Source organism: Myotis daubentonii, chromosome X (genome assembly GCF_963259705.1).
Source record: "Myotis daubentonii chromosome X, mMyoDau2.1, whole genome shotgun sequence".
Lineage (NCBI taxonomy): Eukaryota > Metazoa > Chordata > Mammalia > Chiroptera > Vespertilionidae > Myotis > Myotis daubentonii.
Genome location: NC_081861.1, coordinates 97,094,906 through 97,116,367, shown reverse-complemented (window position 1 = coordinate 97,116,367; position 21,462 = coordinate 97,094,906). Strand labels below are relative to the sequence as shown.

Sequence of the window (21,462 nt, the reverse complement as noted above, 5' to 3'; positions counted from 1 at the left end):
AAGAGAGGCTGGGAGCTTCCGTCGCCAGGGGGCTTGGCCAGCCTGAAAACGGCCTTCAGCCCCTCACCCAAACTGGCCAGGCACCCCAGTGGGGACCCCCCACCCTGAAGGGGGTGTGGCCAGCCTGCAAACAGCTATCAGCCCCTCACCCAGGCTGGCCAGGCACCCCAGTGGGACCTCCACCCTGATCCAGGACACCCTTCAGGGCAAACCAGCCAGCCCCCATCCATGCACCAGGCCTCTATTCTATATAATAAAAGAGTAATATGCAAATTGACCCTAACAGCAGAATGACTGGGAATGACTGGTCACTATGACACACACTGACCACCAGGGGGCAGATGCTCAATGCAGGAGCTTCCCCCTGGTGGTCTGTGTGCTCCCACAGGGGGAGCTCTGCTCAGCCACAAGCCAGGCTGATGGCTGCCAGCACAGCGGTGGTGGCGGGAGCCTGTCCCGCCTCCTCAGCAGCACTAATGATGTCTGACTTCAGCTTAGGCCTACTCCCTGCTAGTAAGTGGACATCCCCCGAGGGCTGCCAGAGGGATGTCTGATTGCCAACTTGGGCCTGATCCCCCAGGGAGCGGGCCTAAGCCAGCAGGTGGACGTCCTCCAAGGTGTTCCAGACTGAAAGAGGGCATAGGCTGGGCTGAGGGTACCCCCCGACCCGAGTGCACAAATTTTTGTGCACCGGGCCTCTAGTTCATATATATAAAAGCCTAAGTAACCCTTACGACAGAATGACCAGACGACTGGTTGGTAGCTATGACGCACACTGACCAAGACCTTGCTGCTGGGGCCCTGACAGCCCTGAACCTGGTTCACCCACACCCCAGAACAAGACAAGAAGGAGGAGGGAGCCTGATTCCTTGTGGAATCAGTTGTTGGTTAGCTTGCTGCTGGGGCCAACATCCCATGGTCCTTCTGCCTGATAGGCAGGCCCCCCATATTGGCCCTGATCGCCAGCCAGGCTGAGGGACCCCACCCATGCATGAATTTGTGTACCAGGGCTCTAGTAACAAATAAAATAAAATGTAGAATAGGAAAGGAAAAAAAACGGGAAGAGAAAAAAATTGAATTTAAAATAAAAGTTAAAAAGTAAGGAAAATGAGAAAGAAAAAATAGACTAAAAAGAGATAGCAATTAGAGAATATGGGGAAAAAGGGATGAGAGAAAGAAAAATTAAACAAAAACAAACAAAAAAGAAAATAAAACATATAACTTTGGGTTTGCTGTTTGTGGAGCTCATAGGATTTTGATTTAATTCAGTTGGATCTGGCCCCTGGGTGTGTGGGTTCTGGTTCTCCTGGGCACTTCTCTGGTGCAGGCCAATGTGAGTTCCCTGTCCCTGAATGACCCTGGGCAGCCTGGCTGAAGCCCTGCAGGTCAGGTACCCAAGTATTCCAGTGGGTGGGGTCTCCCTAGCTCAGAGGCTGGGTCTGCTTCAAGCTTGCCCCTTGAATGTACTTGTTCTGGGCTACTTTCCCTTTCTGCATGGAACTGGGCTCTGTGGGTTTTCTGGGCCAGCTGAGTCTAGTTTCAAAAGGTTTCCATTGGGAGTGGTGCCCGTAGCTTGTCAGAAGGGTGGGAGAGCACTTCCTCTGTTTCCAAAACCTCAGTTCTGCTTGGGTCACTGCACCCCCTTGTTGCCACCTCTAGCAGTTGGGGCATTAAAAATAAACCCGGCCTCCCTTGGCTCTCTAATCTTTCAACACAGCTGGCTCTCACTGTCCAGTCTCCCATCATGCCAGATGTCTAAGTCCCCCATACTGCAAGGACCAGCCACTAGGGCACAGATTTCCAGCCCAGAGCCATTTCACAGGTGGGGGAAGGGCGCTTACTCTTCTCTAGAAATGAGGAGTATGGGGCCTCTTTCCCAGGACACTCTAATTGGTCCCTCTCTTGCTCTCTTTCATAGACTAATTGACCCCTCAGATTCACTGCTGGGTGGTCCTCTCAGACCCTTCTACAGAATCAGAGTTCTGCTGAGCAGCCCCTCCCACAGACACCAATCCAGGTGAGCGTCCCAGGTTGGTTTTGTAACCCAGCACTTACTTTTTCCCTGCGATATGGTGGTCTGAGTTCCCCTGGTGGACTGAATACCATTGATCCCCACTGTCTGAAGCTATGTAGGCTCCACTTTCCTTCTCGGTTACTCTGGTTTGGAGATTTCTGTATGTTTCTGGGACCCTTGCTTCAAGGGGACAGGAGCTGTACTGCCGCACCATTCTTCCAGCTTCCAAATCATACTGCAAAGCTGGGCAAGTTGGCTCACCCACTCCACGTCTTCTCCTGTCCTTTCTTCATGCTCCATGCTCACAATATTTTCGATTAGTTTTTTCAGCTGGTTTTTCAAGTCGAATGTTCTACAGATTAGCCACAAGTCTGTTATGGTGTTGGGAGCAAGGAGATGGAACTTCCTTAGACTACAGACATCTTTTCCCCTCTCCCTAGAAATATACTCTTACATTTATAATCAATTGATTCTTCACAGGAGTACTAAGACAATTCAATGAGTAATAAACAGTATTTTTAACAAATGGTGTTCGGACAATTAGATAATCACATGCAAAAGAATAAAGGCAAACTCTACCTTACAGCATACATGAAAATCAACTGAAAATGGATCATATCCTATCTAATAAAAGAGTAATATGCAAATTGACCATCACTCCAACACAAGATGTGCGCCCACATGTGGTCAGAGATGGCTGCCTCCATGTGGACAAAAGATGGCTGCAACAAGATGGCCAGCAGGGAAGGGCAGATGGAAGAGACCAGGCCTGAAATGGAGGGCCGTTAGGGGCAACCAAGCCAGCAGAGGAGGGCAGTTGGGGATGACCAGGCCTGCAGGAGATGGCAGTTGGGGGCAACTAGGCCTGCAGGGGAGGACAGTTAGGGGCAATTGGGCCAGCAGAGGAGCAGTTAGGCATCAATCAGGCTGGCAGGAGAGTGGTTAGGGGGTGATCAGGCTGGCAGGCAGAAGCAGTTAGGGGCAATCAGGCAGGCAGACAGGTGAGCAGTTGGGAGCCAGCAGTCCTGGATTGTGAGAGAAATGTCCCAGATTGGAGAGGGTGCAGTCTGGGATGAGGGACACACCCCTTGTGCATGAATTTTGTGCACCGGGCCTCTAGTATTATATAATTGCATTACATCAAATTGTTCAAAATAGGCAAATCCATAGAGATGGATTAGTGGTTGCCAGGGACTGCGGGAGGGAGAATGTGTGACTACTAATGAATACATTGTTTCTTATTGGATTGATAAAAATATTCTGGCACTAAATTGTGGTGCTTGCTCAATTTTGTAAAGACACTAAAATTATTGATTTGAATACTTTTTAAAGGATTATTTTATGGTATGTAAATTATGTCTCAATAAAAAATTAGCAAGAGACAAAGGCATAATTGCTTTTATACCTTTATGAATGTGTGCTTACATTCAACATGAGGGCGAACAAAGACTGGTCCCTACTAGTAAGAGCCCTTTACTTTCATAGGGGATCTAGAAAGGTGAGGGTAGAGAGGAAACTGTACAACTATACAATGCTTTCCTAAATCATCTCAACTTTTTTTTTCCGACTTGGTGCAGTGATTTCAGGACCAGGAATACAACTGTGCCTGCCAGAACAAGGAATGGCTCCTAAGCAAAAAAACCCAAACAAAAAAAACACACACACTATAATTATACCTTTAAATCTTTAGGTCAGAATTTCTAAGGGCCTTTTGAAATGGATTATACTTCTACCCCATATTGCAAAATTCGGATTGACAATGATTGCAGCTGCACTGTCTAGTGGCCAAGATAATTTACTAGTACTCTGTTTGTGTGACCCTACACTATATGAATGGAAATGGACTGAATGGAAATCACTTGCTGGACTCTTATTGTTGTTGCCAGCAATCTGAACCAGCACTGTTGCTGAATCTGACTTTCCTTCCAAAGTTAGAAATGTTTTGGTTAAACTAATGACAAATATAAAGAGGGAAAAATCATAGTTAAAGGTAAAAAAAAAATACATGGCTTATGCAATGAGAGACATCCAACATTATACTGGTTCCTCAAGGGAGGCTCAGAAGTAGAGAAAAATACTATCTCTGCATACTTATACCAGATGATCAAGAGGGTGAAGCTATGTTTGCTCACACTGCATCCACTTTTGTACCTTGACAAGGTCAAATAGAAGCCTGAAAACCTTAGATATTCTGGTAATAGGCTATGATGAACAGGATCAACTGTTGATGACTAAATTGAACTCTAGTAATGTGCCTATATATTTGATTTTTAAATTTCAAGTTATCCTATATAATAAGAGAGGGATATGCTAATTAGTTATGACTGGATATGCTAATTAGTCACAGCCAGTATGCAAATTGACCATCACTCCAACACAATAAGAGAGGGATATGCTAATTAGCCCTGATATGCTAATTAGTCACGACCAGTATGCAAATTGATCATCACTCCAACACACAAGATGGCCACCCCCATGTGGTCAAAGATGGCCACCCCCATGTGGCCACAAGATGGCCAACACAAGATGGCTGGCAGGGGAGGGCAGTTGGGAGGACCAGGCCTGCAGGGGAGGGCAATTGAGGGTGATGGCCTGCAGGGGAGAGGTGTTGTGGGGTACCAGGCCTGCAGGGGAGGGTAGTTGGGGGTGATGGCCTGCAGGGGAGTGCCATTGTGCAGGAACAGGCCTGCAGGGGAGAGCAGTTAGGGGTGACCAGGCCGGCAGGGGATGGCAGTTGTGGGGGACCAGGCCAGCAGGGGAGGGTAGTTGAGGGCGACCAGGCCTGCAGGGGAGGGCAGTTTGGGGTGATCGGGCCAGCAGGGAACAGTTAGGCACTGTTCATGCTGGCAGGGGAGCAGTTAGGGGGTGATCAGGCTGGCAGGCAGAAGCAGTTAGGGGCAATCAGGTAGGCAGGAAGGCGAGTGGTTGGGAGCCAGCAGTCCTGGATTGTGAGAGGGATGTTGGTCATCCCTTGAGGGGTCCCAGATTGGAGAGGGTGCAAGCTGAGCTGAGGGACACACCTCCAGTGCATGAATTTCATGCACTGGGCCTGTAATCTATATATATAAAAGCCAAATGACCATTGCAACCAAACGGATGACTGAACAGGCTGCGTGGGCCGAGTAGGCCAGCAGGGGGGTTAGTGAGGGGCAACCAAATGACCGAGCAGCAGGCTGCATTGGGCGACCAGGCTCACAGGGGGTGGAAGTAGGGGCAACCAGGCCAGCAGGGAGGGCAGTAATGGGTGACCAGGCCAGTGGGGGGGGCAGTTAGGAGCGACCAGGCTGGTGGGAAGGTCAGTTGGGGGCAACAAGGTCAGCAGGGGGGGGGCATTTGGGGGCAATCAGGCAGACAGGCAGGTGAGCAGTTAGGAGCCAGTGGTCCCATATTGTGAGAGGGATGTCTGACTGCTGGTTTAGGCCCAATTCCCTAAACCGGCAGTTGGACATCCCCCAAGGGGTCCCCAATTGGAGAGGGTGCAGGCTAGACTGAGGGGATCCCTACCCCCCCTGTGCACAAATTTCCTGCACCAGGCCTCTAGTATCTACCATAATATATTATTTGGTAAGAAATTTCTAGGAATTACTCTCTACCAAAAGCTCAACCCATGCAGTATACAACTCCTAGCAGTTTTATCACTGTGTAACTTTAAATTTTGATCTCTAAATATTTAGAAAGGCTCCTGGCTATTATGACAGAATATAGCAGCTACATGCCTATGGTGCCAAAGTGTGCTGTATATAAATAATCATTATCCTTGTTTCTGTAGGTGTAAAGCTATTCAATAAAACAGAAACAACGCATTTCTGACAGGAATAAGGTAATAGGAATCATACAGTGGGCTCAAATCCTCACAAGAAATGATTCTACCTTGAGACAAGAAATGCTATGGGAGACCTTTATGATGTACTCAGAGTAAATTACATCTAGATGTGACTACTACTCTTATAACCTTAGTTTCAGGAACTCAATATTTTGGGGTACAAAACATGTATACTAATTTCACTCAGCCAATTAGTATGCAATGGCAACAACATGCCTGGTGGATTAGACATTGATCCACGAGACAGAAAATAGCTGTAGGAGAGATAGGTACCAGTTTAAACATAGAAGGATAAACCAAATTCAGTTTTAATGAGTGGCATTAAGGGAAATAAAAGTTGTGTTAGAGAGAATAGACCACTTAGAAGCAATCCTCTTCTAGAGGAAAGGAAAATGATAGAAATGAGACTAGAAAGATGATGCAGCTTTTGTGAACTGGATAAGGCATATTCAATGAATAATTCTGGAAAATATTAGGATTTAGTCCTGGGAATGGGCTTATACCTTGATCCAACAGGGTCTCCTGACTACCTTAAAACATTAATCCTGAGCTAGCAGTGCAGCAATGACTCTTCATACTAAGGCACTCTTCTGGAAAACTTATGGACCTATAAGCTTATGGAAGTTTTCTGGGGACAAGAGTAATTTACATTGATGCACTCTGCCTGCCTTCATCCTAATAATGGATCAAAGTAAGATATATTTTGTAGTGCAGTTAGCAGGAATAGGAATAATTCTGAGTTACACTCTTGTACTTGCCATAGGAGAGATGGGCCCTGCTACACAATAGCATACAATGGAAACAGTCTCAGTGAAATCATGTGAACTGATACAAGGTGACTGGTCTAACTTTGTGCTCATGTTATGGATTGCATTGTGTATGCACAAAATTCATATGTCAAAGTAGTAACTCCCAGCACCTCAGAATGTGATTGTATTGGCAATAGGGTCTTTAAAGAGGTGATTAAGTTAAAATGAGGCTATCAGGGTGGGCCATAATCTAATCTGACTGGTATCCTTATAAGAAGAGAAAAGTTGGACACACAAGGGGACACAGGGATGTGTGAAAACAGAGGGAAGACATGTGAGAACACAGCAAGTAGGTAGCCATCTGCAAGCCAAGGAGAAGAGTCCTCAGAAGAAACTAAACCTGCCAACACCTTGATCTTGGTCTTCCAGCCTCCAGAACTGTGAGAAAATAAATTTATGTTGCTTAAGCCACTCAGTCTGTGGTATTTCGTCATGACAGCCTTAGCAAACTAATATAACATGTGATTTAGAACCTAGAAATAACCAAATCTGGGCAAATTGTGATACCTTTCTATAATAATATCTGATACTAGAGGCCTGGTGCATGAAATTTGTGCACAGGAACAGGGTCGCTCAGCCAGGCCTGCACCCTCTCACAATCCAGGAGACCTCGGGTGATGTCTGACTGCCAGTTTAGGCCCGATCCCACAGTAATCCCTGCGGGATCGGGCCTAAACTGGCAGTTGGACATGCCTCTCACAATCCAGGACTGCTGGCTCCTAACCACTCACCTGCCTGCCTGCCTGATCACTCCTAACCACTGGCCTGCCTTCCTGATCGCCCCTAACCCCTCTGCCTGCTTGCCTGATCACCCCTAACCACCTCTGCCTCGGCCCCCACCGCCACGGCTTCATCCGGAAGGTCATCCGAAAGGATGTCTGGAATGATGTCCAACTGTCTGGTCTAATTAGCATATTACACTTTTATTATTATAGATATGGGCAAAGGTCAATTACATTGGGAAGGTATAATAAATATCTCTTGGAGTGACATCAGAAGAATGGTGGTATAAGGATGCATTCTTCCTCTCCCCCAGAAATTTCAACAAGTAACCACCTATAATTCAACAAAGAATTCCCTGGTAAACAGATGCATGCCTGAGGGACCTGCACACTGAAACAACTAAGGTGGGTTTCTTGGAATAAGTAGGGAGAGAAGAAGAGAGGGAAGCGTGAAAGAGCTACAGTGTAGTGTGTCTGCAGCGCAGCTGGGAACTCACAGCAACAGTAGCAGGCACTTCCCTCAACCAGTCAGGAGGAACAGAGAGCTCCAGAGGGGGAGGGGGGGAATCCAGGAGAGTACCTAGTGGCAAGCAGTGAGCTGCCAGCTGCAGGAGAGGACATTGTCTGTCGGAGTTGCAGAGTTACATGGTTGTGCACACAAACAGTGAGAAAGGGCAGTGTCTGAACCATGGGGCATGCTGTGAACAGGGTCTGAGTCACACGGGTGAGTGGCAGGAGCAAAAAGTGAGTCAGCAGACACTCACCCTACAGAGTTGCTCCCCACTGCTAGGCCTGGCAGTGGTGATTCAGAAAAAGAAATAAATCACAGAGCCCTGCCACTGATTAGACTCCCAAAACTTGCTTCATGTTGTCCTTGGAGTTGGCGCCAGGAGTGTATTGTCTATAAACCAAGAGCTGTTGCAGTAGAAACACAGTTTCCCTCTGTAACTGAACCCCAGTAGGGTTGCTTGGGCTGGACCTGTGTAGGTCAGGGATAGCCATTACAGTAAGGGAAAACCAAATCTCACCCCCAAGCAACAGAGGTGGTACAATACTATTGAATCTGCAGAGGCTAAAAACTGAGAGGCCACAGAGAGCAAAAATTATGCCATTCAGCACCATCTACTAGAACAGAATGGAAAGACCTGCTAAGAGATAAATGGGAAAACAAATGAGAACAGCAAACACCATGAACAACCACAGCAACAATGACCAGAAAGAAAATGAATAATCCCCAGAAAATTGGCTGAAACACATAGAATTATATGATATGAATGACAGAGATTTCATTATTGCAGTTCTGAAAATGCTCAATGAGATGTGAGGAAAAACTGACAGGCAATTCAGTGCACTCAAAAAAAATATCAATGAACAAAATAAGTATTTCTCCAAGGAAATTGAAATTTTAAAAAAGAATCAATCAGAACTCCTGGAAATGAAGCATGCAATTAATGAGCTGTTGAGCATAGAGAACAGAACCAACCACTTAGAAGAAAGAACTGGTGATATCGAAGATAAGGATCAAAAAATGATGCAGAAGGAAGCAGAGAGAGAGACCTGAGAATAAAGAAATATGAAAGAGCTCTACAAGACCTCTCTGATTCCATTAAAAACGTAACATCAGAATCATAGGCACAGTGGAGGAGGAAGAGAGGGAGTATGGAATGGAGAGTCTATTAAAACAAATAGTGGATAAGAATTTCCCAAATCTATGGAAATAACTATATCCTCAAATCCAAGAAGCAAACAGAACACCAAGTTACCTCAATTCAAAGAGACCCTCTCCAAGGTACAGGGTAATGAAGCTGTCAAAAATTAATGACAAAGAAGACAGCTTTACAGCATCCAGGTAAAAGAAAGAAGTGACCTACAAAGGAAAACCCATTAGAATTTTATCTGACTTCTCAGCAGAAACTCTATAAGCAAGAAGACAGAGAAAGCAAATATTCAAACATCAAAAAGAGAAAAATTACCAGCCACGCATAATATATCCAGCAAAATTATCCTTTAAATATGAAGGGAAAATAAAGACATTCACAGACATACAGAAACTGAGGGGTTTTGTCACTAAAAAACATCCATTGCAGAAAATACTCAAAGGATTTATTCTATACCTGAAACAAAAAACATAAAGCCACAACAGTATGAGTAGAATCGCCAAAATACTTGCAACATAAATATAGATAATTTGTGAAAACAAAAATAAGGGGAAGGGGAAATGGTATGAACTGGCAATGAATGATGAAGATCAGATTCACTCAAAAGGTAAAGAAAAATCAAAAGGAGATGAGGAAAAAACCAAGATGGCGGCATAGGTAAACACCGGAGTTAGCTGCCTCGAACAACCACTTCACAAATACAACTAAAAGATGGAATGGACATCACCCAGAACCACAGGAAGACTGGCTGAGGGGAAATTCTTCAAATAGAAGGAAAGAGAACAGCATACGAGACTCAGAGGAGGCGCAGTGCGGAAAATACAAAGGTGCGGAGGTACGTGCGGAGCGGGCTGGTAGCTGAGGGCACGGTTGTCATTTTCAATCAGGAGGGAGTGTCAGATTCTGAGCTCCAGTTCTGGGCGAGTCTCTAGGGACCAGGACTAAAACGGGAGAAGCGGGACTGTCTGGCTTTGGTCGGAACGCGAGGGCAGCTTTCTCTCCGAGGTTTGCAGCGGTTGCTGGGACTCTGAGAGGAGCCGTAACTGCTCCCTCCACCCGCCCTGTTGATCCCATGTGACCCGCCCCGCCCAAGCCCTGCGCAGAGCCATTTGCCAGATAGCCTCAGGCAAAGGCTAGATTAGCACCTCCCTAGAGGACAGAAGTTCTCTCACTGCTGACACAGCTGATTCTCATAGCCACTTGGCCTGGAGGTCAAACCCTCCCTGGTATTAGCTACAACAATCAAGGTTTAACTACAAGACTGCGCACAAAGACCACTAGGGGGTGCACCAAGAAAGCATAAAAAATGCGGAGACAAAGAAACAGGACGAAACTGTCAATGGAGGATATTGAGTTCAGAACCACACTTTTAAGGTCTCTCAAGAACTGTCTAGAAGTCGCCGATAAAGTTATTGAGATCCTCAAGAAATCTAATGAGACCCTCGATGTTGTGATAAAGAACCAACTAGAAATTGAGCATACACGGACTGAAATAATGAATGTTGTACAGACTCCCAACAGCAGACCAGAGGAGCCCAAGAGTCAAGGCAAAGATTTGAAATGCGAAGAATCAAAAAACACCCAACCAGCAAAGCAAAATGAAAAAAGAATCCGAAAATATGAAGATAGTGTAAGGAGCCTCTGGGACAGCTTCAAGCGTACCAACATCAGAATTATAGGGGTGCCAGAAGAAGAGAGAGGACAAGATATTGAAAACCTAATTGAAGAAATAATGACAGAAAACTTCCCCTACCTGGTGAAAGAAAGAGACTTACAAGTCCAGGAAGCACGGAGAACCCCAAACAAAAGGAATCCAAAGAGGACCACACCAAGACACATCATAATTAAAATGCCAAGAGCAAAAGACAAAGAGAATCTTAAAAGCAGCAAGAGAAAGAAACTCAGTTACCTACAATGGAATACCCATACAACTGTCAGCTGATTTCTCAACAGAAACTTTGCAGGCCAGAAGGGAGTGGCAAGAAATATTCAAAGTGATGAATACCAAGAACCTACAACCAAGATTACTTTATCCAGCAAAGCTATCATTCAGAATTGAAGGTCAGATAAAGAGCTTCACAGATAAGGAAAAGCTAAAGGAGTTCATCACCACCAAACCAGGATTATATGAAATGCTGAAAGGTATTCTTTAAGAAGAGGAAGAAGATAAAAAAGGTAAAGACACAAATTATGAACAACAAATATGCATCTATCAACAAGTGAATCTAAGAATCAAGTGAATAAATAATCTGATGTACAGAATGAACTGGTGATTATAATAGAATCAGGGACATAGAAAGGGAATGGACTCACTATTCTTGGTGTGGAAAGGGGTGTGGGAGATGCGGGAAGAGACTGGACAAAAATTGTACACCTATGGATGAGGACAGTGGGGGGGGTAAGGGCAGAGGGTGGGGTGGGAACTGGGTGGAGGGGAGCTATGGGGGGGAAAAAGAGGAACAAATGTAATAATCTGAACAATAAAGATTTACTAAAATAAAATAAAAAGAAAAAAAAGAAAAATCTATGGTATATATGCAACTTTACTTTTTATAAACCTAATGGCAACCACACACAAATATTCCCAAAATAGGACATATAGCATAAAAACAGAGGAAAAGATGTATGGAATACCACCAACAAAAACAACAGACAGAAGCATTAACGAAAAGAACCAATGGAGGCACAAGGTTACCGGAAAACAAAATATAAAATGGGTATAGGAAATCCTCATACATCAATAATTACCCTAAATGTAAATAGTTTAAATTCACCAGTAAAGATGCACAGAGTAGCAGAGTGGATCAAAAAACAAAACCCAACCATACGCTGCCTACAAGAGACACATCTAGCCCTAGCTGGTTTGACTCAATGTACAGTGAGTCAGCCTGCAGACTGAAGGGTCCCAGGTTCAATTCCAGTCGAGGCACATGCCCGGGTTGTGGGCTCGATCCCCAGTAGGGGGCATGCAGGAGGCAGCTAATCAGTGATTCTCTCTCATCACTGGTGTTTCTATATCTCTCTCCCTCTCCCTTGATCTCTGAAATCAATAAAAATATTTTTTAAAAGAGAGAGACACATCTAAATAGCAAAGAGAAATGTAAATTCAAAGTAAAAGGGTGGAAAATGATTATCCAAGCAAATAACATACAAAAAAAGCAGGTGTAGTCATACTTACATCTGACAAAATAGATTTCATGATAACAAGTGACAAAGATGGACACTTTATAATGATAAAGGGAAAACTACATCAAGAAAACATAACACTTCTTAATATATGTGCACCCAACTAGGGAGCACCAAAATATATTAAAGGGAGAAACAGATCAAAACACAATTATAGTTGAAGACTTTAATACTCCATTACAGCTCTAGACAGATCAACCATACAAAAAATCAATAAAGAAATATCAGTCTTAAATGAAACATGAGACCAAATAGATATACTTGACATTTACAGAACATTTCATCCCAGATCATCAGATTATATAGTCTTCTCCAATGCATATGAAAGATTCTCAAGGATACACCATATGTTGGGACACAGAACTAGCATCAACAAATTCAAAAAGATAAAAATTATACCAAGCATATTTTCAGACCACGATGCCTTGAAATTAGAAATCAATTGCAGAAAGGAAGTAAAAAAAAACAACAACACAATAACCCACAAATATGTGGAGATTAAACAACATACTACTAAAAAACGACTGGGTGAAAAGAGATAAAAGATGAGATCAAAGATGTATAGAGACAAATGAGAATGATAACACAACATATCAAAAGCTCTGGGATGCAGCAAAAGCAGTAATAATAGGGAAGTTTATATCATTATAGGCCTATCTCAAGATACAAGAGAAATCCCAAGTAAACAATCTAACATCACATCTTAAAATACTAGAAAAAGAACAAAAGCAACCCAAACTTAGTAGAAGAAAGGAAATAACAAAAATTAGAGCAGAATTAAATAAAATAGAGAACAAAAAGACTATACCGAAAAATCAATAAAACAAAGAGCTGAAAAGATTAATAAAATTGACAAGCCCCTGGCAAGACTCATTAAGGGAAAAGATCCATATAAACAAAATCACAAATGAGAGCGGAGAAACCACCACAGACATCACAGATATACAAAGGATCATACCAGAATACTATGAAAGACTTTATGCCACCAAATTCAATAACCTAGAAGAAATGGATAAGTTCCTAGAAATATATAACCTTCCTAGACTAAATCATGAAGAACTGCAAAGTCTAAATAGACTGATCAGCAGTGAGGAAATTGAAACAACCATCAAAAACCTCCCCCCCAAAAAAAGTCCAGGACCAGATGGCTTCACCATTGAGTTCTACCAAATGTTCAAGGAAGAATTAACACATACTCTTTTCAAAATCTTCCAAAAAATTGAAGAACAGGCAATACTTCCTAACACATTCTACATGGCCAATATAACCCTGATACCAAAATCTGGCAAAGATAATAAACAAAACAGAAAACTACAGACCAATACCCTCATGAATACAGATGCAAAAATCCTAAACAAAATACTAGCTAATCGAATACAACAGTACATCCAAAAAATAATACATCATGATCAAGTGGGATTCATTTCAGGGGTGTAGGGATAGTTCAACATTCACAAATCAACCAACGAAATATACCACATTAACAAAAGAAAGAATAAAAATAATATGATTTTGTTAATAAATGCAGAAAAAGCATTTGATAAGTTACTACATTCATTTATGATTAAAATACTCAATAATATAGGAATAGAAGAAAAGTACCTCAACATAATAAAGGCCTTCTATAATAATAAAAGCATAATATGCTAATTAGACCGGATGGCCTTCCTTCCAAACAAAGCTGCAGCAAGCGGGGGATTGAGGCAGAGGCAGTAGAGGTCCCTGGTGGCGGCAGCGGTGGGTACAGGCTGCGGTGGCAGCAGATGGGGGCCAGGGCCAAGGCCCTTGCATGAATTTCATGCATCGGGCCTCTAATAAATGATAAACCATGAGTCAATATCATACTCAATGGTGAAAAACTGAAAGCTTTTCCCTAAGATCAGGAACAAGACAAGGATTACCATATCATCACTCTTATTCAACACTAGAGGCCCAGTGCACGGAATTCATGCAAGGGGCTTGGCCCTCACAGCCGTGGCAGCTTGCCTGTGCCCTCATAGCCCCTGCTTCATCCAGAAGGTTATCCGGAAGGTCATTTGGCTATCCAGTCTAATTAGCATATTAGGTGTTTATTACTATAGACTAGAGGCCCCGTGCATGAAATTCATGCGGGGGGGGGAGTCCCCCTCAGCCCAGCCTGCACCCTCTCCAATCCGAGACCCATCGGGGGATGTCTGACTGACAGTTTAGGTCCAATCCCGGACATCCCTCTCATAATCTTGGACCGCTGGCTCCTAATTGCTCACCTGCCTACCTGCCTGGTTGCCCCTAACTGTCCCCCTCCATGCCGGCCTGATCACCCCTCACTGCCTCTGTGTGCTCGCTTGATTGCCCCTAAATGCCCCCTGCTGCCCCCCTCTGCCGGCCTGGTCACCACTCACGGCCCCCCTGCCAGCCAGGCCACCCCTTACTAACCCTCCTGCCAGCCTGGTCGCCCCATGCAGCCTGCTTGTTCAGTCGTTTGGTCATCCCTCACTAACCCCCTGCCAGCCTGGTCATAGGCAGCCATCTTGTGAGGGCATGGGGGTTAATTTGTATATTACCTCTTCATTATATAGGCTAGTACTGGAAGTCCTAGCTCAAGCAATAAGGCAAGAGAAAGAAATAAAAGGTATCAAAATAGGGAAAGAAAAAGTCAAACTGTCACTTTTTGCGGATGACATGATGCTGTATGTAGAAAAACCCTAAAGACTCTACCAAAAAACTACTGGAAACAATAAACAAATACACTCAAGTTGCAGGATATAAAATCAATGTGCAAAAATCCATTGCCTCTTCCTGAATACCAACAACAAAACTTCAGAAAAAAAAAAAATGGAAAAAACAATTCCTTTAGCAGTCCCAACCAAAAGAATAAAATACCTAGGAATAAACTTAACAAAGAATGAGAAAGACCTATATACTGACAATTACAAAGTATTATTACAAATCTCAGAGGGATGGCAGGGGAGATGGGCAGGAGCGGGGGAAGGTAAGAGATCAACCAAAGAACTTGTATGCATATAAGCATAACCAATGGACACAGACAGTAGGTGGGGGGAGGCGGGGTGAAGGCCTGGGCTGGGCGACGGGGTCGGGCTGGGAGAGGTCAATAGGGGAAAAGGGGGATATATGTAATACTTTCAACAATAAAGAATTTAGCCCTAGCTGGTTTGGCTCAGTGGAGAGAGCATTGGCCTGCGGACTGAAGGGTCCCAGGTTCAATGCCAGTCAAGGGCACATGCCCGGGTAGTGAGCTCAATCCCCAGTGGGGGTGTGCAGGAGGCAGCTGATCAATTATTCTCTCTCATTATTGATGTTTCTCTCTCTTTTTCCCTCTCCTTACCTCTCTGAAATCAATTAAAAAATAAAAATTTAAAAAAGGAGAGATTGAAAAAGACACAACAAAATGGAAAAATATTCCATGTTCATGGATTGGAATAAGCAACATAGTTAAAATGGCCATATTACCCAATGTACAGATTCAATGTAATCCCCATTAAAATCCCAATGTTAAATTTTAAACAAATAGAACAAAACATCATCAGATTTGTATGGAACCACAAAAGATCCAGAATAGCCAAACAAATCCTGAAAAAAAAAAAATAAAAGAATGAAGCTGGAGGTATCATGCTACCTGACTTCAAATTATACTGCAGAGCTATGAAAATCAAAACAGCATGGTATTGGCAGAGAAACAGACACACAGATCAATGGAACAGAATAGAGAGCCCAGTTATAAAACCACATGTATATGGACAGATAATTTTTGACAAAGGAGCCAGAAATGCACATTGTAGTAAAGATAGTCTCTTAAATGGTGCTAGGAAAACTGGAAAGCCACATGCAAACAAATGAAACTGGATTACAGTTTTCCCCCATGTACAAAAATTAATTCAAAATGGATCAAAGACCTAAACATAATACCTGAAACTATAAGTTACATAGAAGAAAATATCGGTACCAAACTTACAGACATGAGTGATAGAGAACATTTTATGAACTTGACCCCAAAGGCAAGAGAGGTAAAGGCAAACATAAATGAATGGACTATATCAAACTGAAGAGCTTCTGCAAAGCCAAAGAAACAGACAACAAAGCAAACAGGCAGCAAACAGTAGCTCTGACAAAGGTTTAATTTCCAAAATATATAAAGAACTTGTAAAATCAACACCAAACAAATAATCCAATCAAAAATTGGGCAGAGGACCTGAAAATAACCTACCCCAAGAAGACTTATAAACATCCAATAGCTATATGAAAAGATGTTCAACCTCACTGGCAATTAGGGAAATGCAAATTAAAACTACAATGAGATACCACCTTATACCTGTTAGAGTGGCCATTATCAACAAGACAAGCAACAAGGGTTGGAGAGGTTATAGGAAAAAGGGAACCCTCATTCACTGCTGGTGTGAATGTAGACTGGTACAACCACCATGGAAAGCAGTCTGGCGATTCCTCAAAAAATTAAGAATAGAGCTACCAGAAAGGAAAGCGGAGCCCCGCCGCCTTCCCGCCGCTGGCTCCGCGTGCTGCAGGACTAGTTCCAGCAGCCTGTAAAACATGGTGGATTACTATGAAGTTCTAGGCGTGCAGAGACATGCCTCCGCCAAGGACATTAAAAAGGCGTATCGGAAACTGGCATTGAAGTGGCACCCAGATAAAAATCCTGAGAATAAAGAAGAAGCGGAGAGGAAATTCAAACAAGTAGCCGAGGCGTACCAGGTGCTCCCCGATGCTAAAAAAAGGGACATCTATGACAGATACGGCAAAGAAGGATTAAATGGTGGAGGTGGAGGTGGAGGTGGAGGTGGAGGTGGAGGTGGAGGTGGAGGTGGAGGTGGAGGTGGAATTAACTTTGACAACCCGTTCGAGTTCGGCTTCACATTCCGGAACCCAGATGATGTGTTCAGGGAATTTTTTGGTGGAAGGGACCCGTTTTCATTCGACTTCTTTGAAGACCTATTTGACGACTTCTTTGGGACTCGGCGGGGTCCACGTGGGAGCAGGAACCGGGGAACCACCTCGTTCTTCTCCGCCTTCACAGGGTTCCCGGCTTTCGGCGAAGGGTTTCCGTCTTTTGATGCAGGATTTACTTCCTTCGGGTCAATAGGTCATGGAGGTCTCACTTCATTCTCTTCGACGTCATTTGGTGGTAGTGGGATGGGCAACTTCAAGTCCGTGTCGACTTCTACCAAAATCGTTAACGGAAGAAAAATCACTACAAAGAGAATTGTCGAGAACGGTCAAGAAAGAGTAGAAGTTGAAGAAGATGGCCAGTTAAAGTCCTTGACGATAAATGGTAAGGAGCAGCTGCTACGCTTGGATAACAAGTAATTCAACGCACGCATGTAACAGAGATGTTAACTGTAACAAGCACCATGTGAGGATTAACAGGAACATTTTTTTGAAGATTTCAGATGAACTCGACTTTCAGTATAACTGTCCCTAATCTAAAGTATTTATACACGCTCATCGGAGCCTGTCAGACAGTTGATTTATTGTTGGGACCACATGATAGGACCTTTTCTTTTTGGTCTTTACAATTGTTGTAAATCTCTGTATGCACTTTGCTTTTTATTAAACGTGATCCAGGGTGGCCGTGACTTCATACACTAACACCAGCACGGACCTGCTTTCCATTGTGTGTAAACATGAGCCAAGCAGTGGCGGCCTGCTGTGAAGCTAACATTGCCAGGACGCGCCTCCCAGAGTAGTTTCAGTCTTTCAGTGTTGAGTAGTGAAAGGTACTAATGCATCAATGGTAATACATTTCTGGTTTAGTATAAATTGAGGATGTTTTCTAGTTGTGCATGAATGCTGGCAACTTAGTAAGTTTTGACAATTGTTTAAATGTGTAATGTTAAGCTTAGGTTTAAAAAGTAAAGCTGGTAAAAATGGGTCTTTGTTATTTGCTTTAAAAAAAGAAAGAAAATAAATGCGATTTGTTTGGTGCAACAAAAAAAAACAAAAACAAAAAAAAAAGAAAGGAAAAAAAAAAGAAAGAATAGAGCTACCATTTGACCCAGCAACCCCACTCCTGGGTATATACCCGAAAAACTCAAAATCATTTATATGCAAAGATATATGCACCCCTATGTTCATTATTCAAGGTGGCCAAGACATGGAAACAACCAACGTGTCCTGCAATAGAAGACTGAATAAAGAAGATGTGGTACATATACACAATTGAATACTACTCAGCCATAAGAAAGGATGAAATAGCACCGTTTGCAACAACATGGATGGACCTTGAGAACATATGCTAACTGAAATAAGACAGAAAAAGCTAAGAATCATATGATTTCACTCATATGTGGGATAAAAAAACTGAAACTCTTGAACACAAACAGCAGTGTGGTGGTTGCCAGAGGGAGGGGATGGGAGAGGAGGGGTCCTAATATGAGGTGTCAGAAGATGATTTGACCTTGCGTGGTGGACATATGGTGCTATATACAGATTTTGTAACTTAGAAATCCACACATAAAATCTATATGTTCATGTTGACCAATGTCATCCCAATAAAATTTAATTTAAAAAATAAAATAAAGGTTGTACCCATTAAAACAATCTCTCTAATTCTTACTGACTTGTGGAATAAAACAGAACTGTACTATAACTATAGTGTGATATGGTGCAATAATATTGGCATTGCTGATAAGATTAAATTACCTTACATAAATAAATAAATCCTATAATATAGATATTGATAACTATATGTATTAGGAAATTGAATTAAAGCCTCCTCAGGTTATGATATCAATGGAAAATGATTGGTATTAGGAGGAATCAGATCTAGTTTATATCAGTTAGTTAATATGCTAAATAGAGTAGTCTCACCTCTTATCCATCGTTTTGCTTTCAATGGTTTCAGTTACCCACAATCAACTGCCATCCAAAATTATTAAATGGAAAATTCCAAAAATAAACAATTAATGAGTTTTAGGTTATAAGCCATTTTAAGTAGTGTAATAAAATCATGCCATCCTGCTCAGAATGTAAAGCATCCCTTTGTCTAATGTATCTATGCAGTATACATTACCTGTACATTAGTCACTTAGTAGCCATCTCAGTTATCATATTGTTGTGGTATTCCAGGGCTTATGTTGAAATCAGCCTTATTTAATATCAACCTCAAAGTGCAAGAGAAGTGCTGTTGGCAATTCAGATATGCAAAAGAGAAGCCATGAAGTGCTTCCTTTAAGTAAAAATTTAAAGTTCAATGAAAAAAGCCGTATGATGAGGTTGCAAACATCTATAAGAACAAATCTTCTATCCATGAAATTGTAAAGAAGGAAAAATAGATTTGTGCTACTTTTTCTGTCACATCTCAAACTGCAAAAGTTATGCCCATGATACATATGTACTTCACTAAGATGATAAAAGGCATTAAATTTGTGAGTGGAAGACGTGACCAGAAACCATGTTCCAATTAATGACAATGTGTTGTGTCAAAAAGTACTGAGGGTATTTATTATGAAGATTTCAGCAAGGGATCCCCTGAAATGAATGACATCAAGCCATTCACTGTAGAGAATGGTTATACAGATTCAGGAATAGATTTAGACTGAAATAAAAAAAAAAAATACTGGAGAGGCTGCATCTGCCCATGAGGAAGCCACTGCCACCATTATTACAAAGTTTAATAAGTTGATTAAGGAGAAAAGATACCATTCAAAGCAAGTCTTCAATCATGATAAAACTTGGCTCATCTGGAAGATTCTCAAGAGAACCTGCATTCATAAAAATGCAAAGGAGGCACCAGGACATAAAACATGGAAGAACAGTCAGACTGCTCCTTTTGACTGTTCCAAATTCTCGCACTTTATTTGTGAGAAGTAAATTGCTTGTCTCACTACCTAATAATGAGAACACAACAACAGAAAAAAAGTACGATAATTGTTCCTTACAAAAATCAGTCTCTTGGAAGTTATAGAGTGTCTGTCTCATTTCAAAATACCCTTGCTTTTTTATGGGCTATACCAGTATTCTTGCTTCTGCTTGAGTTGAGGCTGGAATATTGGGTGCATCACGATGAGGTATATCGGACCATCCACCTCCGCCCCTCTCATGTGAAGACTGTCAAACAAAATGGTTCCGAGCACAGCCTGGTAGAGTAAAAGAGCATGAGTGCTTCTGATGGGCATTAGGAAGCAGAGTTCTGTTTACTCTGTTCCTGTAACTCACACGGATTCAGCAAGTAATCCTGCAAACTTCATGTACATTGGGGCTTGGAATTAATGCCAACAATCACTAAAGTCATTATTCTGTATGGGGAAAAATAAGGAAGGATAGATTAATTCTTGTACTATGTGACAACACTGCAGGGCATATGATAAAGCCAAGCATAACACACAAATAACACATGCTTTCACAAACAAAACCAAAAATTATCTGCCCATGTTCTAGCAACATAATCAGAAAGCATGAGTGACAGCTATCTTGTTTATGGAATAGTTCCACCAAGATTTCATGGAATAGCAGTAAAACAAACAACAACAAATAAAACACTTGTAAGAGAGTCCTATCAATAGCAGACAATTCACCTGATCACCCTGAATCTATTTTTTATGAAAAGGAAAATGTCACAGTTTTATTTTTACCTCTAAATACAACCTCATTGCTTGAGCCCCTTTAAGCAGGGCATCATTGTTTGTCAAGGCCATAAACACACACCTGATATTTGATTGCATTCAATCAGTAATTGATGGATACCTTAATCTGGACATAATGCAGTGCAAGAATTCATTCATTAATGCTGATGCAGTAACATTCACCAAAGCTGCAATGAAGGAGCTAAAGTGGAAAACTGTAAATTCCTGCTGGAAGAACTTATGGACTGAAGTTGTAATGGGGATGGGGGAAGGAGACATACGTAATACTTTCAACAAAAAAAAAGTAAAAATAACTAAATAAAGGCTTCCAGGGATTGATGGTGAAGTGAGAAAAAATCATTCACACAGCAAGACAAGTGGATGGAGAAAAATTTGCTGACATATTTTATGAAGTTAGAGAACATATTGAAGGCCATCAAGTGTTAACAAATGAGGATTTGGAAGAATTTGTTGAGTTGTCTACAGAGGAAGAGGAAAATGAAGAAACTGAAACAGAACCAGCAATGTGGACATTACCAGCATTTGTTGAAGTGTTTCTAATTGCATGTATTAAAGGACAAAATTAAGGAATATGACCTTCAGATAGAACTCAGATTAAAGTCACCCACATGATCACCAAAGGATTACCTGGACAGCAACACTTCCACGAGTTA

The 21,462-nt window shown here is 42.4% G+C and overlaps 1 protein-coding gene across 2 annotated transcripts; it reads left to right on the top strand.

The window, feature by feature from the left end:
- Positions 1-16,698: 16,698 nt before the first annotated feature.
- LOC132225276 (dnaJ homolog subfamily B member 6-like) lies at positions 16,699-17,793 on the top strand. 2 transcript variants are annotated; one of them, XM_059680579.1, is made up of 2 exons: positions 16,699-16,998; positions 17,041-17,793. In XM_059680579.1, the coding sequence occupies exons 1-2, from the start codon at positions 16,758-16,760 to the stop codon at positions 17,529-17,531; spliced, it is 732 nt and encodes a 243-aa protein (XP_059536562.1). In that variant the 5' UTR covers positions 16,699-16,757; the 3' UTR covers positions 17,532-17,793. The 2 variants fall into 2 exon arrangements, with proteins under 2 accessions (XP_059536562.1, XP_059536561.1); XM_059680578.1 differs by having other exon boundaries at positions 16,699-17,793.
- The last annotated feature ends 3,669 nt before the right edge of the window (positions 17,794-21,462 follow it).

Bases quoted from the DNA above. Each gene is read 5' to 3' on its own strand.
- LOC132225276 (XM_059680578.1), top strand. From the start codon at position 16,758: ATGGTGGATTACTATGAAGTTCTAGGCGTGCAGAGACATGCCTCCGCC.